The 21,538-nt window shown below is 33.7% G+C and overlaps 2 protein-coding genes across 3 annotated transcripts; both read left to right on the forward strand.

Annotated features, from left to right (window-relative positions):
• The first annotated feature begins 1,003 nt into the window (after positions 1 to 1,003).
• LOC140048786 (uncharacterized) lies at positions 1,004 to 14,216 on the forward strand. Of its 2 annotated transcripts, XM_072093573.1 has the most exons (6): positions 1,004 to 1,290; positions 3,798 to 8,026; positions 8,235 to 11,450; positions 11,734 to 11,847; positions 12,141 to 12,252; positions 12,486 to 14,216. In XM_072093573.1, exons 2-6 carry the CDS (start codon positions 3,827 to 3,829, stop codon positions 12,557 to 12,559), a joined length of 7,716 nt encoding a protein of 2,571 aa, XP_071949674.1. In that variant the 5' UTR covers positions 1,004 to 1,290; positions 3,798 to 3,826; the 3' UTR covers positions 12,560 to 14,216. The 2 variants fall into 2 exon arrangements, with proteins under 2 accessions (XP_071949674.1, XP_071949673.1); XM_072093572.1 differs by lacking the exon at positions 1,004 to 1,290 and having other exon boundaries at positions 2,737 to 8,026.
• A 193-nt stretch (positions 14,217 to 14,409) lies between these two features.
• Positions 14,410 to 21,105, forward strand: LOC140048617 (nicotinamidase-like). The gene is made up of 8 exons (XM_072093370.1): positions 14,410 to 14,568; positions 15,220 to 15,358; positions 16,137 to 16,193; positions 16,506 to 16,612; positions 17,342 to 17,456; positions 18,294 to 18,422; positions 19,244 to 19,561; positions 19,839 to 21,105. The coding sequence occupies exons 1-8, from the start codon at positions 14,471 to 14,473 to the stop codon at positions 19,932 to 19,934; spliced, it is 1,059 nt and encodes a 352-aa protein (XP_071949471.1). The 5' UTR covers positions 14,410 to 14,470; the 3' UTR covers positions 19,935 to 21,105.
• Positions 21,106 to 21,538: the final 433 nt, after the last annotated feature.

Below are 21,538 nucleotides of genomic sequence, written 5' to 3' on the forward strand. Positions count from 1 at the left end.
CCGTTTTAACAAAACATTCACAAAAAAATGTATCGTGTTTAACATAGCTTGAAGCATTAATAGCTGTGTGATGACAAAAAAGATGACGTAACATTACTTCATCGACCCAGTTTCAAGTGTTATTTAGTAGTATCATGTTTGGTTCAACTTATGTTCGTGAAGTTTTCTCTCCTGACACAAACTATATAAAACAGCCAGAAATAAAATTACAGAGCTTTTTCTCATGCAACACACGCTAACCCTTCCTCAGTACAAGATAATATAGTCAACCATGATCTATCTTACCTACCCATAGACCTAGCCTACATGCAGAAGGTTTATAAAAATGATAAGTTTGAGTCTAGTAAAAATATTTGGTAAAGAGAAAGTTTCAAGGATTTGCTACCTCATACGTTACCATGGTATGTATATATGTTTCTGTAGGCCTAAATATCAATAATTCAATTTTAGCCCATGTGGCATGTGAAGATATTATAAGCCTACGAAAAATCGAATCTTATTAAGGATTTTTGATTAATAGAACAGCCTACATGAATGATAATTATTAAAGATGATTACCCAAAAACATTATGAAAAAATTAATTTTGAAAAGACTTTTTGATTCGTAGGCTATTTCGCAGTTTTAATAAAGTTAATCACTTCTGTAAAAAACCGATTTAACAAATTAGGCTATGTTTTCATTTATAAAAAGACAAAATAAATCGTTAAATTCAACCAAAAACTCTTGACTTCCAGTTACATGTTTTGGTATTTTAAAAGACGGGTCATGTGCCAATTAGTTCAATTGGATAATAATTTAAAATGTTTGCTTTATTTATTTTTAGAAAACTTTCCATACATATGTAATTGTATGCTAGTAGACCATGGATCCCGCCATAGATAGGCCTAGGCTACATGCATTATATTTCACGTAGGCCAGGCCTAACATAAATCGAGAATCTTGGGCCTAGGCCTTCTCTGGGCCATTGTTCGTGAAGAAATTGATTTTATTTTTTTCATTAGACCTATCTTCTCAACTCAATCATATATCTAGGTCTACTTTGTATTTCGACTAGGAATTGGTTCCGCGGCCACGCCCTTTCGTGAGTGGTTGATTTTTAATACATTTGCTTTGACCACCACCACGTGCAAGGAGTTTTACGAATTGAATTACCCACAATGCAACCCAAGACTTTCTAATCGAGTATGTAATGGCGTCGTTTTAATTTGTGGTGTACGAGAGGGGTACATCAAATATTCACAAATTTCACCATTTTAATCGGCAAAATATGCTTTTATTTTGTTTCACAGGTTAGTTGAATAATGTTGTAATGTATATTTGGACCAAAATGTGCATGAGTACATGTATTTTGGAAGTTTTCTTGAATTTTCTCTGAACACATGGTAGTTGTCTCGATAATTTTTTTTCGCGGTTCTCCGACACTGTTTTTGTAGATGGTGGCGATACACAGTGACTATATCATGACATATTCCTCGTTAAAACAACAATATGAGTATGTTTAATATGTCATATAAAATCAATGTAAATTTTTAAAATAATGTATGGTTATTGTAATACAAAACTATAGTTAAATGCTTCGTTTCCAACAATAACAATCGCCGATCTATTGACGTAGTGCGACGTGTATGCCGCCGATGCCTAGGCCCCCAACAACAATGCTTTACGACACACACACGCAATGCATGCGTGTTTATGGAAATCGATCGATGTCTACGATTTCTTTTATTGTATAAAGTTTTAATACATATTTTATTTCATGTTATACTTTTAAAATAATTAACAAATAAGTGAATGTACCTAATAAATACAGTATGTTGTTATGTCATTGATTTATAAATAATTCAACGTGCATATAGTTGGTCGCTAGCTAGGCTACCGAATTGTTTTCTTGGACACGTAATACAATCGGGTAAATGCTGCCCACTTACGGCGGTTCTATTTTCAGGACGATTGGACCCGTTTATGGTTCATTTTTGTTTTCAACACTATTATTAGTAGTATTAGTACTTTATTTTATTTTCTGATTATTTTTTATTCTTTCATTAATTGTTTTAAGTAAGTTATGGATTGATTTTTTGTCATACTAACTATGGTTGAAAACACATAGGCCTATTTATTTTATTTTTGAATTTAGTATATAAACTTTTTTATATAATATTATTAACTTATATAAAAAAAAAGTTATCTACCATATTTAAACTGGTGTGTATATCCCGGGTGGGTTGTATTACTTTTAAGCCGATTTTCCACTAGGCGAATTTGTTCGCGCGAATCGAAGGGGTCAGCTAAAACGCATGCGTAGAGAAGGATTTGGAAGATGTAAACATGAATACACATGCGTACAAGCTGGCACGTTCGATTCGCGCGAAAAAATTCGCCTAGTGGAAAATCGGCTTTATTCATTAATTTTTTCTCTTTTTATTTGTGGTTAATACAATATCATGTTTTGATTTAATCGTACATGATAATGAAAATAATTGTCATTTTCTTTTCTTTTTTATTAATATTTTTTGTTTTCTCATATCAGTCGGAATTTTCTGTACAAAATTGTTTTATTAAAACTTTCCTAATACTAATGATTGTAATGTTATATACTACTATACAATATCATTTCAACCATTGTTTTTTAACATAGAGGAAATCTGCACTCAAGGGTTATTGATTATTAGTAAAAACATAGAAACAATTGTACAGTGTTAAGATTACAGTATATTCTAGTTTTGTATATGAACAATGTTTAATGCATATTGTCTGTTTATTATTGTTTTACCATTCACCTATACACCCCCTCCCCCTTCTGACAATCATTTTTGTTTTAATTCTTAAATTAACAGTATATGTAGTATAATCCCATACATAATTTAGGCCAATATCAGCCCACAAGAGTGGTGAATTCCATTGTTACTGCAATTTGTGTGTAATTCATCCATATTAAAAACATGTAGCACCCTCTAAAATGTGCCCTCTATTGTTTGGCCACACTCCCGCAATTTAATTTTTTCAACTTTGTCTTTATTTGGCAACAAATTTTTATTAACAATTTTTGTAAATGTAGAATCACTTCTTCCTAGGTTTTCCTTCCTAAACATAATTGTTCACAGTTGGATGCACACCCTGTTGTTTTAGTTTTACACACAACAAACATTTAAATATTTAACAACCAACACATATATTTACTGTAATCAAATATAACATAAATTTATAAAATGTCAAATTTATAAACACACAAAAACTCAATGCTTGGTAATAAACTGGAAATTAATTAATTAATTAAGAGCGAGTCATATCGCCGAGCGGAGCGAGTCATATGGCCGAGCGGTTAAGGCAGAGGCGCCGTTTATCGTACCTAAAGAGCCAACAACAACATCGGCAAGGGTTCGAGGCCGACTCGCTCCTAGTTCTGGTGGTGGAACAAGTCTTCTTGGATAAGGACTATAAACCGTAGGTCCAGTGTACACAGTTATAACCTGTGTGTACTTTAAAGAACCCAGTTCATTATTCGAAAAAGAGTAGGGGGTTACCCCGGTGAACTGGTTCACACAATAGCCTCCGTATCAGGGGGATTACCACCTATCTGATAGGACAGTGATTAATTCACTATTGGTAATCCTTGGCCACAGTGCCTAAAGACATAAAATAAATAAATAAAATAAAAATTATGTATTACAAACAGGGAAGATGAGAAAACCGTTGAGAATTAGAAAAAAGTTGGCCCAATTGACAGGCCTGGTTTACACCTCTACTCCAGAAAATTGTATAGTAAGTACTGTATAAATTGTTATTCTTTTATTTACAGATGCTTAAATTGGAGAATGTTACAAGAAAATGTCTTCTGTTGGTTTTCCATTGATAGTTGGACACTCTGTGTCAGGTTCTGCAAACCATTTTGAAGAAACGTTGATAGAGAAAGATTCTGATGAGGTAGCATTGAGTTCAGTTGATGAGGCACAAAAAGAAGCAATGGACAAAGATGCACCCATTGAGTTGATATCTACAGATGATGGTGTGACTAAAGTTTGTATTAAATCACTTTCTAGATTACCACACTACTCTTCAGAAATGTCAGCGCACATGGAAGGAAGTCCTGATGAAGAAAGGATGTTGCAGGATAATGGTTACATAGATGAAGATGTTCACAATTATTCGAATGATGACTCTTCTCAAATGAATGGATTTGAATGTGTAGACCATGATGACGATGTGTTGGCAGTGGTTGATTTTGATGGAGAGGTTGTCCTTCCAACTGATAATGTGGAGAGAAAACGAGAAATAGAACCTGGTGAACCTATGTTAGAAGATGTTTTTGAAAGCAACACAGATGAAAATATCTCGCCTTTTGATCAAAGACAAAATATCTTCTCTACAGATCTATATGAACATTTGCCAGAGGTCGAGCACAGCATTGGTGAAATCAATTCTAATAACATAAATGGTCTTCCAGAAGATGCTGATGAAGAAATGTTAATACCAGAGTTTGCGGAGTCAATTTCAAATGATCCAAACCAATGTATTCTGGTGGTGAAACAGGAAGATGATGGTAATTCTGAAAGAAACATATTTGAATCGGTTAACGATAACACTACCTCCTCACACCTTTATTCTGAATGTATTCCTCCTTTGCCAAGTTTGCAAAGAATGCCATTTGTCAATTTGGAGCTGTTTACAGAAAATTCTGTGTCAGAAAATGCAAGTATGGAATATGAAGAAAGACATACAAATTCAAATGATTTCTTATCAAAATCGCCTTTACCAAAAATAAAAATGGAACCAACTGAACCCCCCCAAATTGATTTTTTTGGGCAGTCTTCAATTAGAAATATCTTTGAAGTTTTCAATGCCGACCATGATGTAAAATCAGAAGAAGATAAGGTGGAAACCGAGCAAAGTCCAACTAAAAACGATATAAACATTAATGTTGGAAAAAAGAAAAGTGTGATTTACTCTACGTTAAAAGAATTACAACACAAATATCCTAGTTTGTATAAAGAAAAAGCCAATGATAGAGAATCCAGTTTTGAAGAGGGCTGTTCAAATCAAGAGACTGTATCGGAACTTTCTCAGTTCATCAGCAATGTATCTGTTAAGTTAGAACCCTTAGATCTTCCAGATGGAATAACGATGAATGCTGAAAACAGTGTTGATGGCTCAAAACCTGAAAGCAGAAGAACAGACAGTAATTTCTTCAGCAGTTTGAAGCAATCAAACTTTTCCTTGGGAAAAACAAAAACCAATACAAACTATGACTTTGATGATTTTTCCACAATTGAATCATGTAACTCAAGTGATTTTAATACTTATGGCACAGGAAGCCTGTTTACCAGAAATAATAATGAAGATTTTGTTCCTGATTTTGACGAAATTGATGATATAATGTTTATTTCATTTTCCACTCTAGATTCCCTAGAAGCACATGTTGAAATTGAAAAACAAACTCAACAACCTAGAAATAAGCACAAAGATCTACTGGAAGACATTTCTAACTTTAAAACAAAATCTAAATCTAACAAACAAAAAAGAAAAAAGGCAAAACGAGGCGCTGGTGTCAATCATGGTTACAGAGGCATCAATAACAAGATCCTCTTGTATGAACGAATGCTATGTGAGGAACTTGGTAAAAGGAAACATCACCAAATGATACATCCAGACCTTAAAAAAGCTGGATTAACTCGCCTTAGCCAGTCTCCTGATAAACGCTATAATCTAGACAAACTTGGAGTAAAGCTGGACATACCAAAAACTGCACCTTTGAGCATTAACAAAACATCTACTAGTAAACCTAAAGCTACTTCAAGAAAGAAGTCTTCAAAATCAATTAAATTAAAGAAACCTGCAACTTCTACTCAAGTACCATGTACTTTGACAACACCGTTTGAGACTGTAAATGAGACAAGTGAACCATCAACATCGCATTCGTCACTAACTGCAGATCCTGGAAAAGTTAGACTGCCGGTATCTGAGAGCAAACCATTTAAACCATTTGAGCTTCCTCTGACATCCAAAACGTCAGCATTTGTAAGCAAAGAATTAGATGAATACCTTGATAAACTGCAAGACATAAGTTCTGTTTTAACCGATTCAAAACTTACTGCAACTCCTGTGTCATACTTCCACCCAGATAAGCCACAGAGTTATGTTCGAACACTTGATATGGTATTAAATAGACGGAAGAAAAATAACAATCCAAGTAATACAGGATCAACTTGTGACTCACTTGTTTATCCGTCTACTTCAGAATGTGATTCTTTTAGAAACAAACCTTCAGAGAAACTTGAATCTAAGAAAAAAGTTAAAAAGCCTAAAGTAAAGAAAACTCCTAAAAAAGTTGTTCATGAAGATAGTGATGATCCCATGGACAGAATGCAAAAAGAACTTCTTGAACAGGTGACATGTACATCACCTGTGCATTCAGATTCTGGCAGTGAAACCTTCTATGGTTTTACTGATTTGCATCCAGATTTATCTGATAATAGTGACGAAGATTTCAATCAGGGATTTGAAAATGAAAAATCAGATTTGGACAGCCCAACTCTACCATTTTGTGGCAAAGCTTACTGCAAACTTGGTTGTCTTTGTGGAAGTATTGAAGGAAATCGGACTGTTTCTCCAGGTGTATCTCATTGTAGAAAAATAGACTGTATGTTTGGTTGCACATGCGACTCATCATTGGTGTCGTCTAATCAGAATCAACCCATCTTTGAATTCCAAGGAACAGTTGATACAGAGTCAATTAAAAAATCAAATTCAGCTTCAAATCTAACACGGTATGAAACTTCTTCGAGAACAAGAACATATATAAGTAGACCAAGAAAGAAACATTGCTCTTGTATTAATAGAAGATACCATATGCATGATCACTTGAAAGAGAATAAATTAAAAGAATCGGCAGTTCCACTAGTTGTTTATCAAATCCCTGCAAGTAATGGTTCAAACCAGCTAGTTGCTGTTCCTGCACCACAAGTCAGAAAAGAACCTGTAACTGCCTCGGAGAAGTTGGCTCACGCAAAGAAACTTGGAAATCCAAGCAATGTATCTTCGCCCCTCGTTCTTTCGAAAGATAAGATGGGTTTTATGCTTACTCCAGTTCTTGCAGTCCCTCCACAAAATCCAGTTGTAGAACCACCGAAACCTAAACCTAAATCAAAAAAGAGAAAAGGTGAACCACAGAGAGTATCTCGTAAAAGAGTAAATAAGACAAAGCAGTTTCATTTCACAAATTCACTTTTAGCACCAATGCAAAAGGGGGTAGGAATTTCAAATATTTCAGCCCAGCCTATCCAGTCTTCCTCGGGTGTTATTCCTACTACATTTATTTCACAAACTAGAGGTAATGTGTTACCTTTCAGTACAACATATACAAATGTCACAGCAACACTTGTATCATCATGTATAACACCAACCGTAAGTAGTGCCCCTCTTCAACCTTTAAACACTGTTTCACTTCTACGAAAAGTGCTACCAAAACAACAGCCGACTGTTTCAGGATTTGCAGAAAGACTTAAAGAAACCTCATCATCTACTGATTTAAACGTAATCAAGAAAGCTGTTTCACTTCCACAAAAATTGCTGCCAAAACAACAGAAGCCGACTGGTTCAGGATTTGCAGAAAGACCCAAAGAAACCTCATCATCAACTGGTTTAAACACAATCAAGAAAACTGTTTCACTTCCACAAAAAGTGCTGCCAATGCAACAGAACCCGACTGTTTCAGGATTTACAGAAAGACCCATAGTAACCTCATCTGACTTGACTGATTTAAAAATAATCAGGAAAACTGTTCGCGAAAAATTAGCTGCTATCAGGAATCCACATTCAGCCGCTAAAATGAACTTCATTGAAGCAGTAGCTTCATCAGTAAAAAAGAAAAATGCAAGTAACACTCAACAAAAGATTTTGATTCCTATTGATTTGGTGCCAAGGCATTTAATACCAAAAGATCCACTCTGTATACAATTAAGGAATCCTATTGCTGTTGAGGGTAACACAAGTGCAACAACTACAACAGAAAGTACATATACAATTGCACAGGTAAGCTATTTTTTTTTAAATGCTGCTGTTAAATATGCCTTTATATGGTAGTACTGTATCTCATTTCAAATGTGACATCTCACTACAAAGTAAGTCAAAATGTTCTTATAGTACCAGCCATTTTGTGGTGAAAGCTCACATACAGTATTGCACATGTTGAGTCTGATTTTTATCTATTATATTAAAGCTTGATTTTTTATTTTGTCAGTCCTATACTCCGCAGTTATCAGTTGCAGAAAAATCAACTATTGTATTAAAAGAAACACCAAATCTTCTTCATTCTACTGGCGAGCAAGACAAAACATTGGTAGTTAATTCAAGTAAAACTGAACAGAAGAATCTTGCTACACCACAACTTAATCCAACATTTATTGATTTGACTGATGATTCTGCTGATAGAAACGGTTCTAAAAATTTAGATGAAAATTGTTTGGCAATTGGTGTAATGCCATCACAATTACCCATTGAAACAATTGATGTGAAAATCAAACAATCTTCTAGTGATGGAAGTTTGGGTGTTGACCCAGCATCAAATGTATCTCAAAAATCCAACAAGTCTCCAAGTAAAGCCCAGCGTTGTATAGATAAAGTTGTACGTTGTAGATCCAGGTTTCCTAAAAGACCCTGGCAAATGACATCTTTGATGGTGATGAATAAGACATTGAAAGACAAAGGTCATCCAGTTCTAATTGATATCAATTCAAATGAAAATTGGCAGAAGGACAAATCAGTTATTGTGAGTTCTATTTTGCAAAGTTCTTTACAAGAGACCATATCAACAAAAGTTGCTGGTTTTACTGTATTCCTTTTCTATAGTGATAAGACAAGAACAGTTCACCTTAAAGGAGGTAATGCTATGAGTGGAAAACACAATGTTAAAGTTATTACTGTGTGGGTTTTTGTACCAAAAGTTCCTATCAAACTTTCTAAAAGATCTCCTAAAAGAACAAATCTTGATAAAATGGAAGCATGTAAAGATTCAGATTTTAGAAACGATGATGATGACTGCAAGGTTATAGGCATCATTAAGAATGATGCCACCAATACTAAAGATAGTCCTAATATTGTCAACTGTGCTATGGCTGAGATACAAGATCTTGTAAGTGATAGTGAAAACCAAGACAAAGTGGCTGAGAGGTCTGCATTCAGTGATATTTATAAAAATTCTGGAAATATACCAGATTCAGAAGTGGTTGAACAAGTAAATTATTCTACAGTTAGTGATATTGAAGAGATCAACAGTGGTAACAATTCTGATAGAACTGAATTGAAAGAATGTTCTCCTCAAAGGAAAAGAAAGAAGATTGAATCTCCAAAGAAACCACATGAAAAACAGAGAAATATAGAAAATTCAAATCAAGATACGAGTTACCAGAACAATTCAAATATCTTTGAAAAAATGGAGTTAGAGATGTTAAAGCAACCGCAAATGAACCGAAAAGATAAGACAGAAAGTATACCTATTGATTCCAAAATTTGTAGCAGTGATTGTGTCCAGTCACTGATATCTAATAATGGTGTCAGTGAAGAGTTAGAAGTTTCCAAGAATGATTTCTCTGGAATATTAAAAATGAATCTTCAAAGTTCTGTTTCTGAAGCAGGGATGCATGCTATCAAAGATACCCAACCAATAGAAACAACACCAAGTGAGAGGTCGAAGGTTGAAGATGGTATTCAAGAGTTTGATATCAAAATTGCTGATGATGTTGATTTGCTAGATATTGGTAATTCTGAAGCTTCTGAGAATGTCATAATAAATAGCCATAGATTTAATAGCAGTAATCGTTCTAAACCTACTACTGAATTAAAAGATCAGGAAGTCCCCCAACTTACATTCGATCCAGAAATACCTTGTAAATCAGAAATGGATGGCGTCAATGATAATTGCATAGAAGATTCTTTAAAACCTGACATAGCTTGTAAAAAGAACATAATTAATAAACTCAAAGAAACAACCAGTCATTTCAATGCAAATTATTGTGATACAGAGAGTAATTTTAAGAATAACATGGAAAATACTAATGATGAGCTAAAACAGGAGGATGTTCAGTACAATACTTCTGGTGAGTTGCATGTTGAAGAAACAAAGAAAACCAAAGGTACACCTCATGCATCAGAAGATTTGCTAGCTCAGAGCATTAAAGAAACATATGAACAATGGCACAAAATTATAAATGGAGAACAAAATTTATCTACCTCTGTGGAGAATGAACCCAAAGATGTAGTACCTAAACAAGATCCTAAAGAAAAAGAATCCATCAAAGATGTTAAAGGAACAACCTTTACTGAATTAGAAAATAAAGAATGCTTAGTTGATGAACCAGTTCTTGATGATTTGTTGAAACATGATGACATTCAAATAGAGGAAGAATCAATATTCGAAAGTAGTAACAATACTGACATTGTCAAAGTTGATTCTACTTTCATTGATTTGACTGGAATTTCAAACAATGGAAAATCAACGGATTTAGAGCATGAAGTTACTGATAACTATGCTGATCTAGATTGTAATCAGTTTATAGATGTAGAAGGAACTAATATTGATACTGAAGATTTGACTTGTGAAATTCCAGTTGTTGAAAGTGAACCAATTGAGAAGTTAAATACAGTTATTGATATTGATGGAACCTGTGTACCACTTGAATTTAACATGGAAGACAGTTTTGAAAATGATCAAAATCGAAGAAAGAGTGGAAGAGCACCAATTAAGTCTTGGAAGTTAGCAGAATCACAAACAGAATTAGAGCATACTCCAAAAAAGAAAACCAAGAAAAAGAAGAAAAGCAAGGATAAAGATGGTAACGTTATCCAGAAATCCCCTGAAAAACTTGTCATAAAGATGGTGTATGGTGAAGTTCCATATATCCACAGTCCACCAGTAGCATCAACATCAAAACGCAAACGTAAGGATCTTGGTGTTGAAAGAGGAACACTTGACCAACAGTTGCAGAAATTGGTCGCAGAACGTTCAATAACTGAGGATGTGTCAAGCAGCTCAGTACGACCCAAACAATCCAAAATTAAAGAGCAGAAATCAATTGTAGATGTTTGGCGATTAACTGATGAAGAGGTCGGAGTAGATGTGGCACCATTTAATGAAAGTGATGACAATCATGACGATGAAATAATTGATGTTGAAGGGAATTATGAGATTAAAAAACCTGAATTTGAATCAGATTATAACATTGTAGAAGAACGTAAGAAACAAAAGGAAAGAGATTTAGCGTCGTGGAAGCCTCCATCAAAGAATATTATTTGTGACCTTGCTTCTGGAACCCTACACCCACCATCTGGGAAAAGCAAAAAAGGCAGGAAAAGCGAAGTCAAGGGTGCTTTCCATGACATGAGTCAGTTTCTTGGTGAACCACAGTTTATGGAGTCTGTCGTGGCATGTGTGGATGATGAAAATCTACAGCCAGGAAGGGTAAGTTAGTCTTCATTATATAACACCTAAATAAATGTCTTTGATTTGATGATTGTGAGTCACATGGCATGCGATAGTATGTATTACAGGTTCTAAATGATAGATTCTAGGTGAAAATAACCTGCTTCACTCCCTGTTTATCATCTTACAAAAGAGTATCATCTCCTCATCATAAGAACAATTTGTTGCTCTGAAAAATATTTTATTTTTAAATAATAACAGTTTTCAAACTGAACAGTGTCTAGTAGCCAATAATATTTTTATTTTTTTATAATTTCCACAGCTTGTTCACAACATCAAAGAACGGCAAAGACGGCACTTTTTAGCAACGCAATTTAAGACACTGAAAGAAGTACTACCTGCGACAGCAAGTTCAAAACAAGCCGTCTTGGGTGAGGTATGTCATCATGCCACAATGTACTCTTTCTATCCTTGTTTCTTAATCTCTTCAGTTTGAGCATTTATTTGTTCTACAAATATTTGATATTTCGATCTTCCATACACATGGGGTATCAAAATGGCTGAAATTGGGTGGGCAATGTTCTTAATTAATTAAAAATGTGCTTGTGAAAGTCAGCATATAAGATAATTAATGTTTTTTCTTTGAAGTTATATCTTGTTTTTGTATTACTTATACAAAATGTTTTCCTGAATTGAAATAAGTACTAATTGAGATGTTTCGTTTTTTAGGCATTGACTGAAATTATTCAACTAAGAAATGACGCTTCCATATTAATTCGGAAAAAGTCCAAACTGAATAAAAAGCACAGACGTCTTAAAAAGAAATTTAGCGTTCTTCTTGGTAAGTGACAGAAATTATTTTTTTTAAATGTTATTAAGTATTGTAACACACCTGAGGATATCTCTGCCATTTAAATTGTTAAATTCACAACACAGACTGTTTGGTATTAGTGATGATATTCGGTACGGTGCATAATGCACGGTGCATAATATTCGGTGATAATAGTTCTAATGCACGGCTCCACCTTAAAATAGAGCAATCAATCTTTTAACTCATGAATCTTATTTTCCCAGGATTGCCTGCTGCAGAAGAAAAGGGTGCAACTGTTGAGCCATCAACTTTGGAAGAAGACGTTACAGACGTTTGATGCAAGAAAAAGTTTTCATACTAGAAAGATTCATCTCCAAGACTACAGAGAACATATTCAGTGATTTATTTTGAAGATATAATACTGTAATTGTTTATCAACATGTTAATTATATACAGTACACTGAAAGGCTGTACTCTATATGTAGTAATATGAGACACCCTTGATTTTCTAAGAGTCTGGTTTGGGTTCCTTGACTGTATACTTACCATGGCCGTTTAAAACATCTATATGTTTAGTGATATGCAAATGTGAATATATTTGCTATAAATAGAAAACTGATCGCTATATAGACAATTGTGTCATGCACTATATTTTTTGTTTGTTTTTTTTTTATTATTAAAATTCGACTCTGAAAATAAGAGTATAAAAATCAGTGTATTGAAAATAATGTATTCATATTTGTAGATGATAAAATGCTATAAATTTCAATAAGGTTGTATTGGTTATATTTGTGAGTGAAAAATTATTTAAATACAGGGTACAGTTAGATTTGTTTTTGCAGTAAACCCTTCCAGAATCAGACAGTGTGGAAACCCTCCTCAAAGACCAGACTTGTCAATTTCAAATTCTTAAGGTCCATTCACACCAGGCACTTATCCAAGTGATATTTTATGAAAAATCATTTACATCTTCTCTGCCATATCAAAATGGTTTTTATATCTCTCATGGCTGTTTTTTTTCATATAGACTTGGTTGGAAGGTTAAACAAAATATAGAAAGTGTGAATGTGTCTTTAATTAACTAAATTCTAAACTATCCTGTTACTGTGTTACCATCCAGATTTTCTTTTAAGCTCTGTCTACACTATCAAACTAGTTTGACAAAAAAAGTGTAATGTGCCCAAATATGGTAGTGATATGCCCAAATTTGGTAGTAATATGACATCATCATGTCCATATATGAGCACATCACAATTTTGTCACATAAATCTTATATTTTAGAAAGCATTTATTTCTCATCGCATGGTTAATGTGTGTTGGAAATAAAGTAGTTGATGCAACTCAGGGATTGAGTTCATTATTATTATGTCGACAGACATGTATAGAAATTAAATTTAACACAGAATTTTGATTTTTAGTTCTTGATTATTTTAGAATAATTAATTTTGTAATTTAACGCAGGTCTATGAAAATGTAATTTAAAGGTTTTTTAAAAGTATTTATTTACTACTTTGGTTAATGTTTTCAGAAAATGTAATTCCATATTACACCTTATAAAAACACCAGGAAAATGATTATTTTAGTTACAGTATACATATATATATATACTTTAAATTTAATTTTACTTGGGTCAAGAAGTCGATAACTTGATTTGATCATGATGTAAACCAATAGGCCTGCGGTGGTATTGTAATTATGTGAATATGTATTTTGTAAATATGTAGATGGGGAAATTAAATATTTTGGAAAAAATTGAGATACAAATAGAATTGTTTGTTTACTGTAGCCATAATATTTATGTGGTACACTAGGGAGCAACTCAACCTATTTTTTGAACTGTTTTTTGTGATCGTCAACTCACTGCCATCTTAGTTGCATCCAAATGGGATTTAATCATGTATTCTATCAAATGATTCACTAATTCATTAAAGATGGCATTTTTACTTGAAAAACATTTATTTATTTTATATACGTCCGCACGACGTGTGGTGGAAGAGCCCAATGACAATGAAAATGATTCTTTATTTCTTTATCGACCCTTTTTCAGGGTATATGTAAAAGCGTGTATGACAGAAGGCAGTAACGGCGTTCCATATCCCCGCCCTCTAGAGGAAAAAAATGTCGTCGCGTCTTCCTCCTTCGTCGTCGGGGGGGTCTTCGCGACATCATCATCAGCTGTCCCCTCGCAAAAAGATCAAGTAGGAGGTAGCCTAGCCTAAGTAAAGACAGGCTAGAAAATAAGAAAGAAATGTCTTCTTTTGTCAAGACATTGCTTTCTCATGAAGAGGTAGATGGAGAAGCTTGTAGTTGGGCGAACTTGTGTTTAAAACAGTTTGATATTGACTGGTGAGTAGGTCTTTATTCTACATATTAATATAGCCTATCTTAGTTAGGCCTAATAAAATGCCTAGTTAGGCCTAGGCCTAGCTAGACTAGAGGCCTAGTCTAGAGACTCTATTATAATTATGCCTAACCTAGGGCCTAAAAATAAAACCTAGGCCTAGGGCCTAACTAGGTAAGGTAGGTGGACCAGCCTACTAGGCCTAGCTAGGACTATATGCTAGCTAATAAGTATCCCTCCCTAACTCTAGGAAGAGAACGCTAGGCAAAATGAAACCATAATAATAATAAACATGTAGACCTAGCGGCTAACCTATCCTAGCCCAGTGATTTTTTCAAAATAATAATAATATAATATTTAAGTAGGCTAGGCTAGTAGGCCTACGCTCCTATCCTAGCTAGACTAGGCCTAGCTAGTAGACTAGCTTGGCCTACTAGAGTACAACAGTAATTTATACTGTGATTATTTACAATAATAAATAATAATAATATAATAATATGGAATAGGCCTAGATAGTGAATTAAGATTAAGAATGAAATTTACCATTGAATTTTATTTAATAATTAATATTTAAAAATTAATTAAATACAGTGCAAACAAGTTGAATAACAAAAATACTGAATAAATAAACTAATAATATAATTTATTTCCCTCAGTGATGGTGCCTTAAACTTGAGTGAGTTTGAGTCCTTGTGTCACACACTGTTTGTGAAAGCCAGTGGAGAACCTTATGCCAACAACACTGATCTTACGGATGACATTCAGTTTATGTTTACACACCTTGACAAAGATAAGGTATAGTGATTGATCCTTTCATGACTGTAATCGCTCAGATGTCTTACCCTTGAAAAACTTCCCAAAGCCCAAAAACCTGAAAAATGAAGATTAAATTAGACTTGGGTTATTTTGTAGTTTTAATAAAGTTAATCACTTCCATAGAAAAAAAACAACAAAAATGTTTTTACTTACAAAATGACAAAAATAAATGGTTAAATTATACCAAAAACCATTTGGCTGGCAGCCAATTTGACTTTTTTAATTTAAATTACTGATTTTTCAGGTAAATATATTTTTTTTCGATCCAATTTTGGTCAAAGAGGATAACTATTAATAATATGTGACATTAAAATGACATATTCAACAACAACAAATTTTGAGGGGGAGGAAACATCTTTAATCCTTAATATCCATATTTCTTTACCTCTCCCAGCACCTACCAATCTAAGCACATTTCCATGAAAATTACCAAAAGCAAATCTTTTTCACTACCCTGATATACAGCTGGTAACAATCAATTCACAAGATAAAACAGTTAACACACACATTCAAAAATCTTAAGCCCTGTCTACATTATCAAACTTTATGTGACAAAAAAATGTGATGTGCTCATACTGTATATGGACACAATGACATCATATCACATCACTACCATATTTGGGCACATCACCATTTTTTTGTCAAACTAGTTTGATAGTGTAGACAGAGCTTTACAATCTTTGTGGATTTAGCATGTGAACAAAATTAATAATTTTAATATAGTAATACTAATAGTCTATATTTAATATCATTACAGGACGGCAAGTTAAATGAATTAGAAATGAGGACAGTTTTTAATAAATGGTTAACAGAGGTATGTAATGCCAGTATCAACTGAAGATAAGAGAATATCAACTTGTTGTGCATCCTAAATAGGAACAAGTGTTGTTCACCATTTCGGTCCAATCTCATTTGAGCGCTTGTAACCTCATGCAGGGATAGAGCATTTGCATATCAAGCAGAAGTTGATTTTTTTTCTGCAGTTGAAAAAATGACATATTTTAGCATTATCACTCTTTAGAATTTACAGTACTGTAGCAGTCATTGAACAAGTATCATTATAAACGCCTTTAGAGCACAATTATTTTTAAACTGTGCATTATAATATGATATTATTACATTGCAGGTTGTAAAGCCAAAGAATGCACTTCTTGTGGTGGATGTACAAAATGACTTTATAACAGGATCATTAAAAGTTGAAGATGCAGAAGATGTCATTCCAATTATCAACAGGTACTTTAGCAGTCTATATCTAGTTGTATTATCAATAGATTCACTGCAGCTATGCAATATATTTGCCACTCCTAGATTTGTGCATGTTTATTAAAGTATTTCAATCCATTGAATGGTGTAGTTTCCATACATAATTTTAAGACATCCGTTTCTCACCATTATATGTAATAATAAAAAAGTTTATAATGCGCATAACTCCATCCACTCTATTGGCTGCTATGAGTCTGTAGAGGGCCTACTGGCTGCTATGAGTCTGTAGAGGGCCTACTGACTGCTATGAGTCTGTAGAGGGCCTACTGGCTGCTATGAGTCTGTAGAGGGCCTACTGGCTGCTATAAGTCTGTAGAGGGCCTACTGGCTGCTATAAGTCTGTAGAGGGCCTACTGGCTGCTATAAGTCTGTAGAGGGCCTACTGGCTGCTATATATCTGTAGAGGGCCTACTGACTGCTATGAGTCTGTAGAGGGCCTACTGGCTGCTATAAGTCTGTAGAGGGCCTACTGGCTGCTATAAGTCTGTAGAGGGCCTACTGACTGCTATGAGTCTGTAGAGGGCCTACTGGCTGCTATAAGTCTGTAGAGGGCCTACTGGCTGCTATGAGTCTGTAGAGGGCCTACTGGCTGCTATGAGTCTGTAGAGGGCCTACTGGCTGCTATGAGTCTGTAGGGAGATTATAAATACATTTTACAATTACCTAGATTAATATTAGTTATTTTTTCCGGGTATTTAGTATTTTAGAAACGGAATCGTTTTCTACTGTTGGATACACAAGAGATTGGCATCCACCTAATCATATCTCATTTGTGGACAATGTAAAAAGATATCCAGTAGATCCCAGTAGTCCGGTAAGTACAAGACCACAAAAGCTGGCTAAAGGCGCGTTTCCACACGTTCAATCAAATGACGTCATGATTAGTAAGAGCAATAATATTGTTACAATTCAACGATTTTATTGTTTTTATTGATCATGACATCATTTGATTTGATTTAAAAAAATATTATTTTTATCAAATACAGCAACTTATCCTAGCATGATTATCCTATAGTTCTAGAACGAAAACTAATTTCTTTTGTTTTATCCAAGAAATATGTATGTTTATCTATTTACCGTTTATCGTTATCACCCTAGTGTAAATGGGCATTAACCTATTCCTTGTTAAATCAGTTGTTACCTCTGCTCTCTTCTGTTTTTATCCGAACGATCTATGACCCAAAATCCCGCTGGATTTTTCGATTTTGAAGAGAAAGAGTCAAAGGTCAAAGTAACAAACCACAAAAAATGTCTTTATAATTGTAGTGGTTCATCCTTGTGAAGCAACAATTTTTGTTATGATGATTCCATATCCTTCAGTAATCGATTATCAATCATCCTTGTATTTCTTATCCAGTGTATCATGGCAAATTCTATAATAAAGTGTAACATGTGGTGCCTGTATTGGTAAGTGTTAAAATAGACTGAGGGTCTATGATACAAGCATCACATGTGATACAAGCATCACATGTGATACAAGCATCACATGTGATACAAGCATCACATGTGATACAAGCATCACATGTGATACAAGCATCACATGTGATACATATGAGACACTGTATTACATAATTTGGCTATGATACTGGATGTATTATAGATAGACAGACAGCAAACAATAAAATTGTATATTTATATTTCTTCCCATTAGGTATCTGCAGAGGATGCAAAATTACTAGACAAAGTTATTTTCTCAGGACCACCACTTATTGAGCAAATTTTATGGCCAAAGCATTGTTTGCAAGAATCTCATGGTGCAGCATTCCACAAGAATCTTAAGGTAGGCATCTGTTATATTGCATAGGCAAAATGTCTGTAGGCCTGGCATAGCGTTATCTTGCCTCTACAAAGAAAATGACCATAGAATTGCAAGTAATAACTAATTGATGATTCCTAAAGCTCTGTCTACAAAAATGTGCCCATGTATGGACATGATGATGTCATATCACTACTATATTTGGACACATCACTACCATATTTGGACACATCACACTTTTTTTTGTCAAACTCGTTTGATAGTGAACTTTAGACAGAGCTTAAGCCTTACAATATTTATTCCATACAATACTGTATGATGAATTTGCAATACATTTTGTACATCGACAGACTATATTATAGTGCCCTCTATATTTTGTTTTAACCCACAATTAAAAATAAATATCCAAGCGACCTTTTTTAAAACATTTTTTTTTTCAACATTACAATTTTTTTATGAAGAATAACTTTAAAGATGTATTGTCCCCCAAAAACATGAAAAATAAAGATTAATATAATCAGACTTTAAATATGTAATTTTTTAGTTTTAATAAAGTTAATCATTTCTGTAGAAAAAAAACTGGAAAAAAATAATGTTTTCACTTATAAAATTACAAAATAAATGGTTAAATTCAACCAAAAACACATTGGCTGGCAGTCAATTTGACTATTTTTTGCTTTAAATTACATTTTTTAGGTAAATACTTTTTTTTCCGATTCAATTTTTGGTCAAAGTGGATAATTATTTAGCGACATTAAAATGGCATATTCAACAGAAAAATTGTTAAGTATTAATTGGGGACAATATATCTTTAAATATTCTAATCAATATTTTTATTTGTTTAGATCACAGATCTTAAAGATACATTCTACATAAAAAAGGGCAGTCAATGTCATATAGACTCTTACTCTGCATTTTGCGATAATGCTCATGTGACCAAATCTGATCTCGCAGCCCAGCTCATAAAAAGAAATGTTACTACAGTATACGTGTGCGGACTGGCGTTTGACTTCTGTGTAGGATATACCGCGCTTGATGCCATTGATATTGGATTAACGACTATCGTTATAGAGGATGCCACCAAGGCAGTGAATTCAACATCTGGAGAAATGATGAGAGAGAAACTTGTTAGGAATAGATGTATTTTTATTACAAGAAAAGAGGTTAGAATTATTGTTGGCTTTAGATAAGTTTATTTTGTAGACTTGTGCAGTGGATTTTGGTGGTAACAATCTTGCTTACAAATTCCAGAGATCTGGGTTCAAATCCAACAATTAAGTTCGAGAAGGATACTTAGTGAACTTGCAGTCATTTGTAAAGTGTTTTCTCAATCTACACGGTAGTACACTGCACATCTGATTAATTACCTATCTGATCCAAAGATACTCTCTAAACATTAACAAGTATAAATATATTTTTATTGGTTTTTTTTTTCTGCAGCTTTCAAGTCTGCTATCAAGAAGCTACATTCCATTGTATGAAGGTATGCATGCTGCCAAACGACTTTCACAAATTTCATCATGTACAAAGCATTAAAAAAACATGTGCCCAAATATGGGTAGTGATATTCCCAAATATGGTAGTGATATGACATCATCATGTCCATATATGGGCACATCACATTTTTTTTGTCATAAAGTTTGATAATGTACTTAAATAACTTAAAATATACACCAATATAGAACACTATATTTTTTGTTATAAGATTCTATAAAAAATGTTTTGCTTCGCAAGAAACTTGGTATGCAACCAATTCTACGATAGTTTATAAACAAAATCATTTCAGTTCCACTTTCATATGCGGCGCATCTTGTAATAATTTACAAAAGACAGTGATTATATTTCCCACTGATACTCTTTGGTAATTTGTGAAAAGGAATAATAGTTTTATTTTAGATAAAAATGTGTGTGTCTTTAAGGTAAGTTGATTGTAATATTTGGTCATATATTCTAGGCATGTGATTTTAAGAGATGAGATTTTTATACTTTAAATTCATAGGCCATACATCAGGACATTAATCGGTCCTCCTCCTCCTGGCCAAAAAAAACAACCCTGTTATTGTCATTACCGTTATATAGTAGTAATATTTTATAACTTAACATCTAGAAAGTAATTCAGATTTGATTCAAAGCAAGAACTAGAGATTCACTATTTAGCCTGAGGTGGTCTTAAGCATAAACCTAGGCTTTGTACCTGCTCAAAAATAATGCAAGTTGCAAAATCAAGGTCAAAACATGGAGCCATGGTCAAAATTTAGGTGAAAACATTCCTAGGTATAATCTTAGATTCCAAGCCACCTCCTTGCAGGCTAGTAGTCATCTTAAACTATTTATAATCAATAATAATTAGTTAATAAAACCACACATAAATATTGATATCGGTTTTAATAGCTATAGCATTTTCATCATTGATGCTGGCTTAAGGTTTAATACCATGCTCAGCACAGCATGAATCTATATGATTTTTTATTTAAATACTGCTCTGAAATACTAAATGGAAGTTTTGTGCTTATAAAGCAGAAAAGTTTCCGTAAGCTACAGTATATTTATATTATTTTTTTTGTCAGAATAAATGTTGTAAAATCCAGTTTTCTGCCTAAAATTTAGTGTTAAATTTTAACTACAATATTTTATATACCAATTGTTTATTTGTTTACCTCCATGGTTTTATAGTTTGAAGTGCAATGCTGTATTACATTTATTAGATATAATCTGTATATGGTTTAATAATTATTTGAATAATAGATAATTTTCAATCGCTTGAAATAAATTAGCGAATGGTAATGGTTTTGTGTACTCGTTATTTTAATAAGCAAAGCTTATGCATTTCGTGTACTCGCTAGACTGCTAAACCAATAATTGCGAGTAGTAGTAGTCTATTGTCTGCCTTTAGATTAAATAAGCGTTTCGTGTACTGGCCGTAGCATCTGTGAAATGAGACTGCAGAAAGGAAAGACATGACAGATATCCAACCATCTACATTTGTAGCAGATGCTGCGCTGTGGCGTGTCAACATTAACCTTTCACTTGGACGCAACGCAAGGATGTACGCTCAACACAAGTGAATTGACCAATCACAAGGGACAGTTTGGATGGCCAGGGAAGAGTAAGTTGATTCCTCCCTGGTATAACCAAGCTTT

Source organism: Antedon mediterranea, chromosome 5 (genome assembly GCF_964355755.1).
Source record: "Antedon mediterranea chromosome 5, ecAntMedi1.1, whole genome shotgun sequence".
In the NCBI taxonomy this organism is placed as follows: domain Eukaryota; kingdom Metazoa; phylum Echinodermata; class Crinoidea; order Comatulida; family Antedonidae; genus Antedon; species Antedon mediterranea.